A 21,264-nucleotide genomic window follows, 5' to 3' on the forward strand; every position below is an offset into this window, starting at 1 on the left:
TGCACAATTTTACGAAGCGAAAAAAGTAACCAACGGCTGCTAAACTAGGCAGGCAGACGACAAAGCGAGTGTTCCCTCTGCCACTTTTATGTCGTCTGCTTCTTTCTTTCGCTGTTTGGTTGTGCCGTCAAGGTAAATAAACTTTTACTTTAGAATATAATACGCATGAATGAGGGATTCGCGGCCACGAGTGTCATCTTGCTTGACTTGTGCCTTCTCCTGTTATAGATCATCGAATCCTGCCCCGTGCAGTTTGCTCGTCGCCGCCAGGAATCAGCCGATCAACGAAAGCTACACGCAACCGCCATCTCATTTCGCCCGATCTGAGCACCGGAAGAGTCTGTGACGCATCCCGTGACGTCACATGATTGCAGCGCCACCACAAGCCTTATTAACGCCGAACAGTCGGTTTCCATGTGGGATTCGCGGCCACAAGTGTCATCTTGCTTGGCTTATGCCTTCTCCTGTTATAGGTAGACTATTTATCTGGTTAGCCTTTTTGCTAATAACCTCTGTGGCTGTGGATCCCCGCAATTTGTGTAACGATGGGTGTTGACCTGTGTGCTTATTGCGCTCGAATCGGCCCGTTCTCTGCTTGTAGTGAACCTAAGAGCTTCCCCCATGTTCAGTCTCAGCTGAAACTAACTGCAATCAGCGCGCTATGCCCCAGGCTGTCTCTGTTTTTGGCGTTAACGTGTCTTACCTTGCTTTTGCTATGCGCGGGGGACGTGGAAGCTAACCCAGGCCCCAGGAATGAGGATGTGGTCACCCTCATAAAAGAATGTCATGACGAGACAACAAAAAGTTTGAATAATATCAAACAGCACTTGACTGCCTTGAAGACTCGTGTCACGGCCATTGAAAAAACTTTTAACAGCGTGGCAAAGTTCAAAGACAACTTTGACGCTGTCACTGAATCTGTGAATGAAGTCAAGTCGAATATAAGCAAGACAAGTGGACAGCTAGTTGAAATAGTTGATATGAACAACAGAATGAGGAGGAACAACCTTATCATCAAAGGCCTTCCTGACGGTGATCACGAAGAATACACAGAGACAGAGCAAATCATCACGGATTTATTCACTAACCACCTTAAGATTACAGCTGGAGATATCGAAAGGGCACACCGCTTTGGCCAACGTCGTCCCGGCTTTCAGCGTCCGATTATTGTTAAGTGTCTAAACTTTAAATCTAAAATAGATGCCCTGCGCAACTCGTACAAGCTTAAAAACCTGGAAACACCAAAAGTTTGGCTTGAAGAAGATTTCTCGCCGAGTGTTCAGTTCGCAAGAAAAAAACTTCGGGACTTCACCAAGAGCAACCGTACTGACAACCCCCGCTTTTCAGTGCGTTTTAACAAATTTCACCTACAAGGCAAGGTTTATCACTTTGACCCAGCCAGTGGCTCTGCGGTTCAGGTGTCCTCAGACCCTGAACGATCTGCTAAATGATGTTTAGCGTCACATAATCAGCGCCCTTCACCCAGTGACTCATTTTCGATGCTTTTGGCTAACTTCTGTAGCGTATACCATAAGACTGACATCTTAAAAGACGTCATGCACACGTGCTCTGCAGAAATCATTATCGGTACCGAAACTTGGCTGTCTGAGGACGTCACAAGCAGCGAACTTTCATTACCATCGTCACTCATCATCTTCCGAAAAGATAGAACCGGCTCCCGAGGTGGTGGTGTGATTGTTGCAATAAACGAATTATACCACCCCTCTCCAATTTCAGTGGACTCACCTCTCGAAATAGTCTGGGCATCATGTCACATTGGTCATGTTGCTTGCATCATTGGTGCTTGTTATCCACCCCCTGACAGCAATTCAGAGTTTCCGGAACTTCTTGGTGAAGCCATTGAACAAGTTACACAGAAATTTCCTAATTCACTTTTATTCGTAGGTGGTGACTTTAATTATCCAGAAATAGATTGGTCCACTCTGTTGCCCTTCATCCCAATAATTGATCTGAATGTATTCGATTTCTTCAGCTGCTCCTTTATCACAATCTAACACTACTTGTACATAAACCTACGCGGAAGGATCGGGTTTTAGACTTGGTCCTAACTAACAGCCCCAAAATCTGCAGTACATGCGTGCTAGAAAAAATCAGTGATCACAGGGTTGTCCATTGCTTAGTTTCACTTCTTACTGCAAGGAAATAAAAAACTAAAAAACAGTTGCTAAACTATGCGCGTACCGACACAACAAAAATTAACAGTATGCTACACACTTTCGCAGCGGAATTTTACGAATACTTTGACGACCGTAAAACTAATGTAAACTGGTGTTTGTTCCGGAATAAACTTAAAGAAATTCCTTAACTAACAATACGTTCTAGATCAGATGACCCATGATTCAAGCGAGACGTAAAACGCGCCCTGAACAAGAAGAAAAGGGTTTACAGAAAAGCAAGTCGCTCGAACTGTCCCCAAGATTGGGAAGCTTAAGAAAACATTTCAGCTGAGACACACAGTATCATTTTTCAAGGGAAAGATAAATTCTTTAACAAAACGCTACCTTACCTCATGAAAACAGACCCTAAAAAAATTTTGGAATATCGTGAACCCCAAAAGCACCCACTCAACAGCAGTATTAATGAGGGCAGACAGCAGCACCTTATCAGTAGAACACTCCGCTAAAAAATTCAACAAACCTTTCACTACGGTATTCACTGAAGAACTTCCACTGAATGATTCTCTTTCACTGTCACAACTGCCCACTGAATACCCTTTTCCAGCAATCCTAATAACAGAGCACGGGGTAGCTAGTGCTATCAGTAGACTTCCCCTTAAAACCAGTCCCGGCCCCGATGGCATCAGCGCCAAACTACTTAAATTAACCTGTCAACATTCAGCTAAGTTACTTGCATTCATTTTCCAGCAATCCTTTGACTCTGGTTATATACCAGATGACTGGAAATTGGCTAATGTGATACCCATCTTTCTTTAAGTCCGGCAACAGCAATCACCCCCACAACTATAGGCCTATTTTACTCATGCCTATCTCGTGTAAGTTACTAGAGCACATCATACACTCCCAAATCATGCGTCACCTCAACCGTAACAATTTACTTCTCCAAACCCAACATGGTTTTCAAGAAAAATTATCATGTCAGACTCAACTTTTCGAACTCGTGACAGACTTGCACACAGCTCTTCATATGTCCATCTGCATCGACGCGCTTTTCATAGACTTTTCTAAGGCTTTTGATCGTTTTCCCCATAACCGGCTAATGCTAAAAATAAGTCACCTCAGCCTCAACCAGAAAACGACTGCATGAATACAAGAATTTCTAAACAACAGGTCTCAGTCAATTAAACTTGACAACTGCATATCTCATCCTACCCGAGGAACATCTGGTGTGCCACAAGGCAGTGTGCTGGGTCCTCTTCTCTTTTTAGTATACACGAATGACATTGCATCTAACACAAGTTCATCAATTCGTCTTGTGGCGGATGATTGCGTTGTTTATAGGAAAATAACTTCCACAGATGATGTTGCAGAACTACAAGAGGATCTTACCAGGTTAGGAGAATGGTGCAGCAAATGGCAAATGGAAATTAATGTCGAAAAAACCAAGCACCACATGTTTACTAATATCACTTCTGCATGCTATAGCTCTTATAAAATAAACGATTCGATAATAGAAAAAGTCACGTCATTTAAGTATCTGGGCGTAATACTCACTTCAGATCTAAGCTGGACTGCTCGCATAGAGTATACTACTAATAAGGCTCTCAAGAAACTCAGCCTCTCAAAACATCGCTTGCATTTCACTAATAAGAACACAAGACTGCGCGCTTTCAATTCATTAGTTCGATTGATTGATAGATATGTGGGGTTTAATGTCCCAAAACCACTATATGATTATGAGAGACGCCGTAGTGGAGGGCTCCGGAAATTTAGACCACCTGGGGTTCTTTAACGTGCACCCAAATCTGAGCACACGGGCCTACAACATTTCCGCCTCCATCAGAAATGCAGCCACCGCAGCCGGGATTAATTCATTAGTTCGGCCATCCCTAGAATACGCTTCAATCATATGGCATCCTCACCAAATCGGTCTTACTAACATGCTCGAAATGGTACAGAATAAAGCTGCTCAGTTCATCTCATCATCCTACTCTCGTTACATAAGTGTTTCTTTACTAAAATCGGACCTTAGCCTTACCAAACTTCCCATGCGCAGGCGACATACTCAACTATCGTTCTTTCACTCACTTTATCACAGCAACTCATCCTTCGCCCAGTCTCATATCTTTCCAGCCCCTCATACTTCAACCCGCCTCGATACTTCATACTTCAACCTGCCACGGGCAACCAGGCCCAAACGTTCTGGGTTAGACGCCGGCGTTGTGCCTGACTGCAACACTTTCTGCATGTACGTCGGTGCCGATGCTGATGCGGTGACAGATGCGAAAATTGTGTGTGTGGTGACGGGGGTGCATGACAACAGTGATGAATGTGTGGACAACCCGGAGCATAATGTTGGCGAACCCGATATACCGACGCCTGCGCAAGCACTGGATACGACAGGCCTGCTGTGCCGCTTCTTTGGCGCTAAGGATGACGATGAGGATGGACTCGAAATAGCTACTGCAGCTGAAAAAACGGTCATTCACGTGAGGAAGAATCGGCGAAAGTCTATTAAGGACTATTTTTCTTCAAAGTGATCTGCTAGCTGGTGTGCTGAATTTGGCGGAAATAAAGTGCATTGTTCTTTATCAATTTGCTTTTTTTTTCCCCTCCCGACAGCCGTTTTTCTCTGCGCGGTGGGCTGCTGTGATATTCGTTGGCGAGTATATTCTCTCTTGCTGGCTAATTGTCGGTAGAAATAGATATTGGCTATAACAAACTAATGGTTATAGCAAAGCAATTACGACTTCCTCTTCAACTTTGTTATAACGAGGTTTGACTGTATGCACATTTTCGATTTGATAAAATCCTCCCATAATGCACACGCTTTATTGCATGCGCTTAATACCTCTATGACAAAATAGACACATCAAATGAAAAAGTTTTTGCAGGCAACCTTTTGCAAAGTTTCCGGGTGCGACTATCACCACCTAGCGGGTGCAATGCTCGACCTTGTCAGGACATATAACTGTAATGCACTTGCATACAGAAGTTTTTTCAAATAGGAAACGGGACAGCAATGTTGCTAAACACAAAACTTTCAACTCGGGCGTCATGGTCATAGGATCGCGAGGAGCAGCCGAGTAGTAGTCTGCTGGTGAAAATGCGGCACATTAAAAATGGCAGCAATAATGTCATCATAACTTGTTGCAGCATGGTCACATGAGGGAAGTATGGGGGTTACCATGGGCCTCCTTTGAGGGTGCGAATAGTGCGAGGGAGTCGATCGTTCATGCAAACTTCAAAAATAATTTAAAATAGCTTCCAAGCTAAATACACTGTTGATATTTTGCAGATGATTTATTCATGTTCACGGGAATCGATCTTGCAGGCAACCTCAACCACAAAATTCTGAGTTGGTAACCCTTCAAGACCAGAGATTTGACAAATAAAAAGTCGCGTATGTTTTAAGCGTGAAGCAATTTAGGGGGCCGGGCTGTCGTATACTGTGATCGTATGCTGTCATCGTCTTTTGGCATAACACAGGCAAAACCACATGTACCATAATGCTTGTGCCGAGAAAATAATGCACTGGCACATGCGACAGCTGCACCACATTGAGTTAGAATCCTGATTAGAAGGCTCACTGGTTGTCCTAAGCATAGCCAACTGTACCATATTGAGCATGCACCCATGCCAAAGAGAAGTCTTCTTCCTCTTCTTCTTCAAGCACCCCGATAATATTAATGCATGTCTTCTACGTCTTGTTCTTCAAGAGCCTTTATGATGATATTAATGCAGGCAAAACCACATACAGACCTACTCTATAGTTGTAAATAGCAGTAGGCGCTGTCGATACATGTAGGTTTGTTGCAATGACGTCTAGGCACATAGGCTTCAACCAGCTAAGGTGTACTAGAAATTTTGAGTGTCGCAACTGGAACGCTCTCCCCTTGCTTGTACCTGTCCCCACCAGTGGGGAAAGTAACAGCGGCGCTGCCGCTGCCCAATCTTCCTGTTTGGTTTTCTCTGTGAGGCTCTGTGGCATGGCCAGCATCTCGCTTTTGCTCATGAAATGGTGAAATAACAGCGTTTAAACCACTTATGCACGCCAGGTTCCCGAACTGGATGTCCGTGTGTGCAACAGAGCCGGAAATTATTCCTTTTTAGGGCTCCGAAATAATCATAATAATGACTAATTCTTTCGGAGTGAAACATTTACTGGCTTGTGAAACCACTTGACGCCGCCTGTACTGTGCAAGTTGCACTTTATTTGCATATTATTGTATCGAGGGTCTCAACAAGTCTCAGAATGAAAAATGAAGAAATTCAAGCGACACTTGTATTTGGGTTGGTTATAAATTGCTGCAGGAGCATAAAAATGCTGTAATTTATTGTGCATACCTTATTTACTCGCATAATTTGCACACTTTTCCCTGCGATTTCACGGCCCTGAGCATGGGGTGCACAAATTACGTAGGGATTTCGGGACCGCTTACGAAATATTGTGTCACAGTCCTAGCAGGCGCAGTCTATACATTATAAAAAGAAATAAATTATAGCACAAACGAAGTATACTTGTTCATTTTTAAAGAATTAGCGCGTACTTTAACCAGTCAGATCTGGTCACGCGCGGTCTAACGTAAATCACTGGTCGCGAAATCCGATTGGGAATTATCGTCGCGGCCGCTGCCAACGCCCTCCCTAAGTGCATAGTCCTCGGTTCCGTCGAGCGAGATCGGAAGCTCTTTCGACAATGCTAGGAGAAACTAAGTCTCATGACACGGCGATACCGGAAGAACTAGGCATCTATAAATAATTGAAAAGGCCTCCTTTAAGGCAGGAAACTTGCCCACTCTTCTGCTCTCTCGTATACTGATCGTGCTAGTTGTCACGTTGAAGTAAGTCCCCTTGAAGTGCTTTCTGGCGGCACGCTTCCCGTTTTCTTCGGCGAAATTTACAACAGCAAGCTTCAGTTTCACCGTATATATAATTATTGTAGCCCATCGCTCAGGAGCCATCAAAACCTGTCGGCCGGATGGCAAAACCTAAACTTCCGAAATCGATCAAGCATGCTTTACAGCGCGGGTGCGGAGAACGAGGGGAACAATTGGCGCAAGAGGCCCTCGCGCGCCTCCAATGCAGAAAGTCGTCTGTGCCGTGACGCAAGCAAGCATTCTCGCCATTATTGCGGTGGCAGAAATTGGGAGATAGTGGGAGCCAAACGCTCGAGCAGTTTCAGCAACCTGCTGCGGTGTCTTAGGGACCCTAGTTCTGGGGAAATCCTCGAAAGAAGCGACTTTACACTCGCAGCATGTTTGACTGCGCTCGTGTGCTTGGCGAGGCACGCACCAGGCCGAAAAACTTCGAAATGTCTAAAGGTGCGCGCGCCGGCGAGCTGGCTTGGGCAGGTCGGGGTGCACAAGATATGCGAGTAAATATATTTTTTTTCAAAAACGCTGGCTAAATATTAGGCGTGCACAAATGATGCGAGGACGTAAATTATGCGGGTAAATACGGTACTTTATTGCACTGCTAAGTTTTCAAGAGACACCAAAGAGAAAAGCGATTTTTCTCACATTTGTAAATCACCCCTTAAAGGGACACTAAAGGCTAGTATTAAGTTGACATTGATTGTTGAAATAGCACTCCAGAAACCTCGTAGTGTTGGTTTTGTGCCAAGAAAGGGCCTATTTTGAAATAAAATCACGTTTTAGTGGTTTGCATCGGGTTAGAGCACTTCAACTTACCCTCCTCAACAAGCGGACTCACCGGACCGGCTCACGTCACTGTTGCCGTGGACAATGTTGTCCGGCTTTACTGCACTAGTAGCATCACACAGAAAGCAGTGGGAGCCATAGCAGCAATAACCATAACATCCGAGATGGCGGGCACGCGCATCCGCCCTTGGCGGCCATGGCCGACGTTTTTTGGTTTAACTGCGCCAAGCTAGATGGCACCACATGTTCAATGTACCAACACGAAAACTGAATTTTTGAACCACTCGGATCATTCACCATAGTAACGTCCGGCGGTTCTTTTTTCCATGAATCAAACAAAAACGAACAAGCAGCATTTTATTGCATGTCTTGGTGCACAGAAGGTTCATTTAGTGCAGCCAGATCTATTACTAGCGATTAATTGTAGACGGCCCGTCTGATGTCATTTTGAGAATGTCCTACTGTGGTGCTTGTGTTCTTGTGCATTTACTTTAATTTCTCGGTAAGTAGGGCACCTTTGTTGATAACATTGTCACTTTAGATGTTGTCATACATTGAGCTTTCACTCTGATGTAAATTGTTATTTGACTTTAGTGTCCCTTAAACAATTCTGAAATAACTACACTTGCCGCGAAACACTTCATAAGTGCCAAAAGGCGTAAAAATAACAACACATCAAAATTCTCGCCCCAATTGCCATGACCTTATAAATTTTGTCGGTGTCTACTTGGCCCCATGTAGTTTTTAATCCGTAAAAATTAAGTACATTAATCTCTGAGGGCACCATAGGTTTGACATATCAAGTTTCAACATGTATAATTCAGCAAAGCTTGCTAAAATATGGAAAAAAAAAAACTCACATTCGTGATGTCACGTTAAGAAATTTCAGTGCAAACTTAAAAATGAAATTTTAATACTGATTTTCTCCACCATTAATGTGCCAATGAGAAAAAAATTAACAATTTTAAAGTTGTCACACTACGATTTATTTATCTGCACAGATCCATTGTTCCAATTTAGTGTCTTTTTAGATTTTGTAACTATAACACATTGTCATTAAATTAGTATTGCTTGCAACATAACATTAGCTCTCCTATTCTGTTTTCTGCATTTTTATGCTGTCTTCTGTGTTCTGGCTCTAAAATTTATGCTTTTGAGAATTTTTTATTACCATTGTATGATTGTTAGTAAAAATATGAAATCCATATATTTATACGATATGAATTACTAATGCCATCATTATCATTATTATTAGTACTTCCTTTTGCTATGCAGTGGTACAGCCTTTTTTAAACTCAAGGTATCCTGTCAGAATGTTCTACTAAAGAGGTTTTTCTGCAGTAGACACATATGAGCATTTTTGTGTGCACTATCACAATGAATGCGTTACAATCTTCTAAAGCACAAGAGAGCTTTTAAAAAGGCTCTACTATTCTCCAAACAATGTCAGCAAAGCGTGATTTTTCGTTTTCATATATAGAACCCAACCTGAAGCAACCAGGCCTCTACTTGATTTGAGCGTTGGTGTTTTTCACAAAAGGGCCAAGAATTACTCGTTCTGTTCGCAAAGTATTCCTTTTTCTTTTTTTCCTCTTCCCCCCCCCCCCTCCCTATGCATGCCGGCTAGAGGGTTCCTCATCACAAAGTGTACATACAGTACTGCATAATGCGCAGCGCCGCTTTAAGGTGGTCAGTGGCAACCACAATGATAATAGGTAAAAACTATCTTGAATCATCCTTATTTTCACCCAAATAGTATTCATGAAACCCCACAGCACTATAGCAGGAAAGAAAAATATAGAAAGAGGTTGCCCTGGGCAGCATACTATATGCGAGACACAATACTAATGAGGACTAACTGAGGTACCAACGCATATGCGGCACGCCTGTCACCCCTACGCCCAGGAAAATTGGTCGATGCCAGCACCACTGCATCATTCCAGGCTGAAAGGCCTACGCCAAGGCAGCTGTTTGCATCACTCAGAAGTTCTTGTGCACTCTAGCCCATCCGTCCTAGCCAAAAGCACGCTACCACCCTCTACTCTGTGATCACGTGACAAATGGTGCAGCCGATGCAAAATCTGACACCGATCACGGCACGTTGGGATGCCTACCGCATGGTTACAAGTGACGGCCACAACAGAGGAAGTTGCAGAGGCTGTAAGAGGCTCTGAAATTAACATATGAGCCTTGCTGACCTGTAGCTCTAGCTTTGAGAAACTTATCAAAACATGAGGTATCTTAATGGTGGGAATGTGGCTCAGTGGCGAAATATCATAGTTGTTGCGGCAGTCTAAATGACACTTGGTCATTTTAATATGTTAACTAATGCAAGAACGACTGACCCAGTTCAGCAAAAAGCTCTAGGGTACAATATGCAAATGCTGCAAATGCACAGTGCAAAAATACATAGCTACGAATCGTTACGGTAAATCCTTGCATCTAACAAAGTTAGATATGCCGAAAAAGTTATTCATGCAGACAACCAGTGTGATCTCGGCAACACTCAACCTCAATAAGCTTGCGATAATGCTTCAGCTACATGCTGGGGACAATGCCGTTACGTACCTGACAGGTCCACGACTCAATTTGTGCGCTCCAACCGAGGCCGTGAAATGCGTACAAACCATAAACAGACTAAGCAAGTTTTCCAATTACTGGTTTTCTCTTAAATCTCACAGGCGTGAAAAGCTCACGAAGATCACCGCAGCCAGAACAGCCCGACCCAATAGTCAGGTGTGTAATTGCAACCACATATAAACTGAAAAAGCATAATAGAAGTCATATTTTCGTTCGCTGCTACTTTATTGAACCGTGTCCACGAAGAAAGAAACACATGCTTCATGACGTTCAGAGTGACACCTTTAGTTCACACGAGTATAACAAAATCATTTTGACGAGTCTAAGACTTCTGCAGTTATATCAACGATGGCCCAAATGCGAGATATTCTTCGCATATTTTCGCATATGCCAATGCTATTCACAGTGTTAAAATGCTTTGAGATAAACATGCTCACTATGCCTACACGTGTAAAGAATTATTCCAAAATATACGGTGTGGCATATTACAATCACAAATGCTTGACAGAACTACTAAGTGTTTTTGCTGGGTAAGCTACTCCAAAAGAGAAACGTAAAATGGCGTCGAAGGCAAGTTCTCGTGCGGCTACCCTTCCTGCGAGCGATGGTTTTTGTAAACAAAAAACTGAAGAAAAAAAAAAGAAAAAAAATGCCGGGCCTCCACTGAACGTGCAGCACTGTCACAGCGTAAGCTGGAAGAGCGGCCTTTCAGAGCCTTTTTTTCGCACACTTTGGGTAGCTTCTGCAAGCACAATTGCAGGGTACCCACTAGACCATTAATCATTGTGTAGTACGCAGACATTCACCATGTCATCCTTCGTCATTCTTCGGAGAAGTGTGGTACCTGCTGCACACTTGCAAAAAACCTTGTACAATTTTTTTGTGCTATGGCTGACTACAATGAATTATGGCAGAATATTTTGTAATCCCCACAATAACCACAGTGGGTATGCGCCACCGTTAAAAGGTGAACAAGATCAAGCTTTTGTAAAGGGCTGGAGCATTCGACGAACCACTTGTAGCGCAATTCGCATCATGTAACATCAGGTTGTTTGTCTCATGTCCTAAAATGCTTTATTACTCATATTAACGCGATTACTTTCCTGGCATCAAGCCTGCCTAAGGCAAGTTTGCAAAGGAGTTCCAAGCACTGACGTGGCTCAGTGGTACAATACTGGGTTGGCATGCAGGGGACCCGGGTTGGAATCCCATTGTGTCCTTGGTGCTTCTTATTTAGTTTTTTTTATTATTTCATGCGATAGTGGTTACAGACACCGGTGACAACGCACACACCGGTGACAACGCACAACTACGGCGCACACGTGAACCGTGTTGTGATTTCATAACAGCTTTCACTGTAAAAAAAAAAAGACCTAGCCCATCTTCTTTGTGCCTTCCCGTACAAATAATCGTGACAACTTGTCGGTACACCAGTTATTCTTCTAGGGTTCCTGCTCGTTTACACGGCAAAAATTCAAGGGCTTTCCAGGACTTTCAAGACTATGTGTGTGAATTTTCAAGAACCACATTGTTTGTTAGAAACCTAACTAACACATGTTCAGGGAAAAATGGGAGCTTGAAATAAATATAATTGTAAAAAAGTACCATCACTGGAGCAGACATCAAAAACGTGGCTCTACTGACATTTTCTTTCTAGACAACTTTCAATCAATTTCTTAAAGTTGCACTTGTAATCACTTTCAGTATGATACAAATTGCAAACTTTTATTGAGATAAGAAAAACTAAGGGACAGTTATTATGCAACACCTTATTTCTTTTTCTGAATTTTCATATCAATATCCACTATTTCCTGCTACTTGGTCTAGGCAGTCTTCCTAAAGCTGTTGGACTTGATGATGCACGTCAGGTCACTAATTGCCTTTGCCTTTTCTGCATTAAGAGTCTGCTGTAGCTGTTATTAGATGCAGAGCATCTCTTGCTCAAGGGTATGTCCCGCGTCCATAGTCCACACTCACACTACGCATGCACGACTCTCCTACTTCTCTCCTACGGCTGCACGTTACTCTCTCTGAATCTCTCCTAACACTTGCGCTCGATCCCCCATTGAGCATGGGCATCCCCTCCCCTGTCTCCCATCGCCAACGCAGGAAACATCTGCTAACCTATGCTCACTCCCCCTCTCTTTTAAGCATTCCTCCCCACCGCGTCTTGCAAAGGAGCAGGTAGTGCTTTAGCAGCTGCGCGTTATTCTCTCCACATATCTCCTACCACCCACTAGTGCTCGCTCCGCCATTGCGCATGGGCATCCCTCTCCTTTCCTATGCTCCTCCTCTCCTATGCTCCCCCTCTCCTTCCTCGTAACCATGATGCAGGGAGCGTCAGCTAACCTAGCATTGCTTCCCCTCTCCTCTAGGCATTACTCTCAACGCTGTCTTGCAAAGCCGACGCAGAGGAAGCGTCTGCTAGCGAGTTCTTTGACTGAAAAAAACGGACTGCTCACGCTAAACAACTGCAATGCTCTGCATCTCCCCATGGTCCCCTTTGGGGAGATAGTGTAATTCATTTCCTTACAACTTCTAGTTTCATTTTCTTTTTTTTTAAGCATTTCCACCTCCTTCTCAATGCAAAATTTCTTCTGTTTCTCATTCTCCAGTATTACTTAGTTTCCACAAATGCACAGTGTTAGTTCCGTGCAATAGATACTGATGTTCTCAGTTCTTTTTTAATGAACACATTATATATGCCACCTGCTACATTTGTGCCATCACAAATAATGTGCCGTGAAATGCGCGACAATGTTTACTTAAAAAAAAGGAAATTCAAGAATTTTCAAAGATTTCTAAAAACTCCAGCACTTTCAAGGCATTGAAAACGAACTTTTCGAATTCTGCGGTTTTAAAGGATTTCAAGGACTCGCATGAACCCTGTTTTTCCTTTGCACAGCGACAAACAGTGCACACACCAGCGAGAACACAGCAGCAACTGCAGTAGGCATGGCGGCTTTTGCCTACTACATGAAACTAAGTGCCGGACGACAGCACCACCGCATTTTCGTGACGTGTACCTGGTAGCATTCGTCCATTGCAATGCGAACTGTAGCATACTGAACACGCGCTCGTGTTAAAGAGGTCTTCTTCGTCTTGCTCTCCGAGAGGCTAAACAATGACACTTAGTGCGGACATTATTACTATGGCTAGGGAAACTTGACAACACAAACCCCGTATAAAAATTGAAAGAGGAAGCAAGTGAGAAACAGAGAGAGAAAGAGAAAAAACAATAATAGAAATAATGAAAAAAATTGGAAAGAGAACAAGGAAGAGAGGAGGAAAAAAAGAGAAAACCGAAAAGAAACGAACAAGGCCAATCAGCTCTAATTTTTTTTTTTTTTTTCAGGCTTGACACCACAAGGACAAAGCTGTATTAACTTTTATTGTTTCTAAGAGCCCCAACAATGTTACAGAAAACTCTCAATGATTGCCAAGGAATGCTGTTGAAATCAGAGTTCAAAGTGGTAGTTGTAATTACCATATAGTGTGTCAGCTAATCCGGGCAGTTGGCACTTGGAACGGCCACCACAGTGCAAATATAGGCAAAATGTACGTGCGCACAGCAAAGCTTTGAGAAACTTGTGCCATGTTCCAGTTAGATACACTTGAACATACTTATGCAATATTTAATTTTGACTACCACTGGACACCTAATGGGTGGCAGCATTTCTGATAATGTGATAATGTGAAACAATATGCTTGGCACTGTGCCAACAGTGCCTTCAAGATGTAGAAACTGATGCATCTCATGCTAGTCTTACGAAATTTATGTTACTGCCAAAAACAGAAATCTAAGAATGCTACACAAAATTATTTTTGCCACTTGCACTGTAAAGTTGCACATTTTCTTATAATTCTGGTGTTTCAGACTTTTTAGCAATTCCCAAAGATTAGTCAGCAACTGCAATGCAAAGCATTATCAAAGCAAGAGGCTGATAATTTCACAAATGACTGGAAATAACTTCTTTTTGCTAGGCATTCAAAGACTCAGAGGCTGCCTTGATCACGTAAAGACAAAGAAGCCAGGACATAACACTCAGTGGCAATATAGAGTGTCAAAGCAGCTGATTTGGTGCAATGCCAAAATTTTTCCCATGAAGTATCGTATTTGCCCGCACAATGAATGCACTTTTTTTCTCGAAAAGTCGAAGCACGGTTGTGGGCGCATTTATTATGCAGGGCATATTTTATGAAGGCTTTTTCGAAAGGAGCAAAAAATTCGGTAATGTAAAAAAAAAAATTAGGTCACTTAGCTTTTCGCAACTGACATACACACGCGTGCAATGTTTCGAAACAGCTGCTCTTTTGCACTTCCCTCATCTTCAGGGGTTAAAGGCGATATCTTCTGCAAGTTGTCCCTGCACCGCCCACGCACTCTATATAAGAGTTTCAGAGCTTTCTTGCAATCGTTTAACCACAACATTAGTATCTGCTGTGATCTCAAGGGGCGCCCAGAAGAGTGCGTTATGGCACTACGACGCACTTAGCCAGCTTCGAGGCAACCATGCACGACAACCACAACACTGCCATTGACATTGCACCAAGCTACTACCGAAGCATCAAAAAACTGTGGGCCATCTCCTTGAAGGGAACCCTGATGGGATGCGAAGCAGCAGCGGTGCGCACAGCGTTGACTTGATTGAAACGGGTGTCGACGGAGGTGCTGGAAGAACAGTTTGAAGTGAAACTCGGTGTAGCGTCGGTGTTTCTCACGCGCTGTCTCTATTCTCCAACGCGATCGGCGTTCTTGACTAGCACCTCCTCAGAGTCGTTGGCCTTCCACTGCCGACACTTGTGTTCGGCTTCCCTTGCATGCGCCTCGTCGGTGTTCCAGGCGTGATGTAGCCATTCACTAACCCGCAACGTCGGCGACGGCCGGGAAAGATACACTACCGGAAAGCATACCCCGGTGGTGTGCCGCCCATCGGCGTGATTGCGCAGCAAGCAGCGGCGCCAAGCGCACCTACCCACGGCTTCTTCTCAGCGACACAAGGAGAGAGGCGGCATGGGTGAGGAGATGATGCCGATGTGAGGAGTGGGCTCAAGCTTTGCGAGCGATGAAGAGGGTGAGGCGAGAGAGATGTCACGCGGCGAGCGGTGACAGGCTAGGAAGAGTGTGACGTCACGCGCGCACACTGCGAGGAAAGGCGTGGCCTACTTGGCACCGCCCTGGCGCCGAGGGACAACGTTACACAGGCTAGTCAAAGAGCTGCTTCGCATCTGACAAACCGTTGATAACAAGATTAACGACAAAATACGGCTGCCGTCTCGCTACTGTAGAAAAGGTACGTATATCTTGCATTCCGTGAAGTACGCGCGGATAACAAGCATGAAAAGCAAATTATCACCAAAAGGAGAATCGGGGGTGCTACCATGTTGCGGAAGTAGTCACGATCTTTTCTGGGTGACAAGCGATTCTTTCTGGTTCACCAAGAACGAATGGCTCCTCACGACAGCCATAGCGACAGCAAACCCTGTCGTCATTGCTCGAAAATAACCGGCATGTGAGTAGGCCTTAAAGTTTCATATTCGTATTTCGTACCATTGCTTGGCGCGGGCAGTTTCGTGACCTTTGCTCGCAGTGCGCTTAGGGCCGTTCCATGGGCTAGCCGCCAAGCCACAATGCATGTACCAAGACACCTGCCGCACCCAAGTGGGGGAGACAAATGAGCAAATCGGCGACGCTCTTTCCTTCTCCGCCAGAGTGCGGCACATGCATTGCGGCTAATACATGAACCGACCTTTATCAGCTGCGATGTCTCTACACTCGCATCGTTCGTCAACCCCGCTGTGACACAAAGATAATAAAAAGCATGCGGCACACAGATAGAGCAATACGGCGCACGAAAACGGGTGAATGGGGGGAGGGAGCAAGTCACGGTAGCCAAAGGGGGTCGGCATAATAAAAAACAGAAGAGATCCAACGAGCAAGGAGGCACCAGGTGTTGGTAAGCGGGACTGCAGCAGACAAATGTAGGGGTTGCGTTTATTACGGGGCAGAAAGAAAATTAAGGTTTTGATAACTGCAGTTTTGGGTGCATTTATTATGCGAGTGCATTCATTACGCGTGTAAATACGGTATAATGAAAAGCAAAATCCACCAATTTCTTGCTCAAAGGCCAAGTTGAAGGCATAAAAATGCTAGGCCTGCGCGGAAGGCGCAGCACAGTCACCGCAAAAGCTAGAAGGGTGGCCTCTCAGAGCCTTTCAAAACACTCATTGGCCAACTACTGCAAGCACACTTACTTGATATCCGCTAGGGCATTAATAAAATTTTTGGGGTAGTAGGCCAGCATTCGCTATGCTATTTCTCATCATTCTTCTGAGAGGCGTGGTATCCGTTAAACAGTTGCAAGGAATTTTGTGCCAATGGTTCATACAGTGGCTGATGACGATGAGGAATTATGGCTGAAGTGGGTATGCGCCACAGTTAATAGGAGAACAAGATCAAGCTTTTGTAATGGGTTGGAGCACTGGATGACCCACTCATTATGCTATTCGCATTGTGCGATAATTAGTTGTTCTTTCGCTGTTTTAAAATGATTTATAAGTCGTATTAACACGATTGCTTTCCCGACACCAAGCCTGCCTAAGGCAAGTTTGCCAATAAGTACCAAGCACCGGTGTGGCTCAGTGGTAGGATATTGGGTTGGTACCCAGTGGATCCAGGTTCCAGCTCCACTGTGTCATTAGTGCTAGGTTTTTTTTTTTTTTTTTAATTTCGCGCGATGTTGTTATGGACACGGGCAGCGGCGGACAACTGCGCGTGACCCGAGTTGTGATCTCATAAGAGCTTTCCCTGTAAAAAGCTTACATATGGTTAATTTTTCATTCAAGCCGTCCTATAAGCCCTTCACATTGTACCAGGAGACTGCTCAAGCTCGTAGAGCAGTGTGACGATCATTTTTACAATTACCAATGGCAACAGGTAATATGCTTCATAATGAAGCAATCAGCAGTTCACTCTTCTCTTAGTATTCATCTCATTATATTGGTCTACTCCAGAGAAAATGACTAAAACAAGCATTGAGGAACACTAATAAAATCCCCGCTTTGCAAGCCATCAATACTTTGACATGTGCACTTTGCAAAAGCAGATCTATGTGCTTCCCACATATCAAGGGTCAATAGAGTACACTAACTAAATTTGGCAATTAGATTGCCATATGCTTCATAGTGAAGAAATTAGCAGTTCACTCTTTTCTTAGTATTTATCACATTATATTTCTGTACTCCAGAAAAACTTACTAAACAAGCATCAAGGAACAGTAATAAAATCTCCGCTTTGCAAGTCATCAATACTTTGACATGTGCACCTTGCAAAGGCACATCTATGTGCTTCCCACATGGCGGTCAATAAAGTAAGCTAACTAAATTTAGCAATTAGATTGCCATTTTGAAGACGATTTAACTATTCTTACTCTTGTAAACAGCAGTGCCAGCAAAAGACGAAGACGAGGACCGTGATTGGTGCTCGTGAATGCTTCGATTCGGAGCGCTCATGGCTTGACCTTGTTTGCTCTTCAATAAACGCCTCATGGAATCAACGCTAAACCCGTACTATCATTCCGTTATTTTATAACAAAATGCTCGTGACAGCAAAATTTCACCATTTCCCCACCAATTTCGTCAATGCAGGCAACAACTGTATTTCATGCAAGATGGAATTGAGACATACACATACTACAGAGCTATATACCTTTGTCTTGGGTTTCCCAGGATATGTTAGAACTGTTTAATATAGAAAACCATTTGATGCATTCTTGTTCAACTGCAGTACTGTACTAGGCAGAGCTAGGTGCAAATGTAAACGGCAAACTTACCATAGTGAACAGGAGCCAATTTTGGGGGTCTATACACTTTGGTTGCTTTACCCTCAGATCCCTTTTCAGCACTATCTGCCGACTCATAATCACTCTGAAAAACGACAGCAAAGCTTCAGAAAAAATACCAATGCAAAACCATATCAAATTCTATCGCCAGCACATTTGCAATATATAAAATAATATGAAGAAGGTCTGGAGTGTGGCCTCACTGGAAGCCATCTGCCAGTAATGCACTCCCTCACCAAAGCAGTATTGGCCACCCTGGGGCAGTACTTGGGCCACTACCTCCCATGTTAACGCACAAATTAACCCTCAGCCCTCACTCCCGAGCGGCTGCGAAGCAACTGTCCAAGACAGCGGTCAGACCTGCGACGCAGCGGAGGGTGCTAAGAATCTCTGGGTGTGGATAGGCCGCCATCGGAATCTAGCTTGGCTACGTTTAATGCTAAGGATGCTATCCAGTGAGGCTAGTCTACTTGTGCTATTTTGAGGAATTAGAGAGTGTTAAATGGGATGCAATAAAGCTCAGCAAAGTTAGCAGAACACGTGAGGCTTATACAGTGCTGAAGAACGAACACGTCCTATGCTACCGTGGATTAGTTGACAGAAGAGAACTAGGGATGGGGTTTCTTATAAACAAGAATATCTCTGGAAACAGAGAGGAATACTATAGCACCAGTGAGAGGGTAGCAAGTATCATAATTAAGGTTAACAAAAAGGTACAAGATGAAGGTAGTACAGGCCTACGCGCCTACATCGAGCCATGATGATCACTTGGTTGAATGCTTCTATAAAGACGTAGAGACAGCCATTAATAAAGGTAAAGACACTGTTTACTATACCGATGGACAACTTTATTATCAAGGTAGGCAAGAAACAGGCCGGACACCATGCAGTGTGGGAATATATGGCATCGACTATAGAAATGCCAGAGGGGAGTTTTTAGTAGAACTCACAGAACGTAATAATTTACGGATCTTGAATACCTTCTACAGAAAACGGGCTCACTGTAAGTGGACGTGGAGGAGTTCTGAAACTAAAAATTAAATAGACTTCATTCTGTGTGCACGCCCAGACATTGCACAAGATGTAGAAGTAGTTAGCAAGATCTTATACAGTAACCATAGAATGGTAAGAGCTTTTATTAACCTAGACTTTAAAAAGCAAAGGCATAAACTAATATGCAAGAAGCCAGTTAATGAGCCAGCAATGAGAGGGAAGGTACAGGAATGCTGAGTTTTGCTTCAGAATAGATTCGTAGCTCTGAATAAGGTAGGTAACGAACGTTAGGTTGACACAATGAACGATAATCTTACTAGTATCATCAAAGAGTGTGCAATGGAAGTCGGAGGTACTGTCACTAGACAGGACACTGGCAAACTATGCCAGGAGACAACAAACCTCATTAAGAGATGACAAACCATGAAAGCCTCAAATTCAACCGAAAACATAGAGCTAAGGGAGCTTTCGAAGTTAATAAGAGGCGTAGGTAGCTAACATCAGAAAGTATAACATGGAGAGAATCGAGCAGGCTGTACAAGGCGGCAGAAGCCTACAACATGTGAAGGCAAACTTGTGCATAGGCAAAAGTCAGATGTATGCATTAAGAGGGGACGTAGCAATGAACATTATTTTTATTATTTATCAAGCCAAAGGTATGAGATTCGGCATGCAGATGTCATTTGTTGTGCTGATATTATAAATGAAATCGGTTTAGAGCTATCAAACATAACTTTTTAGTTATAACACTTGATAAACTCTAATTGTCATCCCAAAATTAATTAGCTAATTAGACACAAGTTCATCAAAATTTTTGCATAAGGGTATTCACAAGGGTTAATTTTGTGCCGTAATGCTATTAGTTTATTTTTAATATTTAGGTAAGCACACAAATTTTTTTTTAAATGTCCTGGACATATTGTCGTACCAACAACTTTTACAAAAAGCCAATTACAAAAGTCTGTATGATGTGCACACAAATGCAGGAAACTGAATGGCTATAGCTTAATTTGTTGTGAAATGGCACTGGGATGACTGAAAGCAACTGCTAAAAAAATAAAAGCTGAGAAAATGGAGCTCAAAGAAATGGGAGCTAGAAGCGGATAAAACGGAACTCAGAAGGAAGCTGGCTTTATTTTTCATTGGAGAAATGCATCTTTGTGGCTATCTTGAGCTTTAATCTGTCCTCTTTATGATGATGCCAATAGAGTTGGCACTGTGCCAAGAGAAAACTTCAAATTTGCATTTTGCTATGCCCCATTTCTACATAGATTTTGACGACAGTACACCAGTAAAATGCTTGTTTTTCAACTTCTACTACTTATATTGGTCTAAAATCCCACTACGATGTAAAACATGGTCTTAGAATTATAGAAAAAATTAACTGAAGAACTGAACATTTTGACCAAATTTACAATTCCCATTGCCATGTCCCCCCTTAAGGGAAAAGGAAGGCAATGTCACAACCAATATGGATAGGATAGTTGAGGTGACAGAGGAGTTCTACAGAAAGCTGTACAGAAGCTGTAACAACCATATCGTAAAAAGCAATAATAGTGACAGGGAAAGTAACGAAAGCCCTCGAAGGAATTCAATGAGGCAAAGCTGCTGGTGAGGATAAGGTAACAACAGACCTAATAAAAGATGGCAGGGAAATTGTGTTGGAAAAACCGGCCCCCTCATACATGAAGTGTCGCTTGACAGGAAGGGTACCATAATCTTAGAAGAACGCCAACATCATCTTAATCTATAAGAAAGGAGACGTCAAGGACTTAAAAAATTACAGGCCGATGTGCTTACTGTCCATTCTCTACAAGGCCGATCTGCTTACTGTCCATTCTCGACAAACTATTCACAAAAATAATAGCTAATAAAATTAAGGTGACATTAGAGTTCAATCAACCAAAGGACCAAGCAGGATTTCGTACAGGCTACTCCACAATAGGCCATATTCATACCATCAATCAGGTGATAGAGAAATGCACAGAATACAACCAACCCTTCTACATAGCCCTCATAGATTATGAGGAGCTTGACTCAGTCAAGACA

General features: G+C 43.3%; 1 protein-coding gene across 2 annotated transcripts in view; it reads right to left on the minus strand.

Moving 5' to 3' along the window:
• LOC119187459 (neuroguidin-A) overlaps window positions 1-21,264 on the minus strand; it is an 83,952-nt gene that overhangs the window by 45,047 nt on the left and 17,641 nt on the right. For both annotated transcript variants that reach the window (XM_037435568.2, XM_075878659.1), the window contains one exon: window positions 18,214-18,307. In XM_037435568.2, the coding sequence (XP_037291465.1) occupies window positions 18,214-18,307 (94 nt within the window). The remainder of the gene's footprint in view (window positions 1-18,213; window positions 18,308-21,264) is intronic.

The sequence above is a fragment of the Rhipicephalus microplus genome, chromosome X (assembly GCF_043290135.1).
Source record: "Rhipicephalus microplus isolate Deutch F79 chromosome X, USDA_Rmic, whole genome shotgun sequence".
NCBI lineage: Eukaryota > Metazoa > Arthropoda > Arachnida > Ixodida > Ixodidae > Rhipicephalus > Rhipicephalus microplus.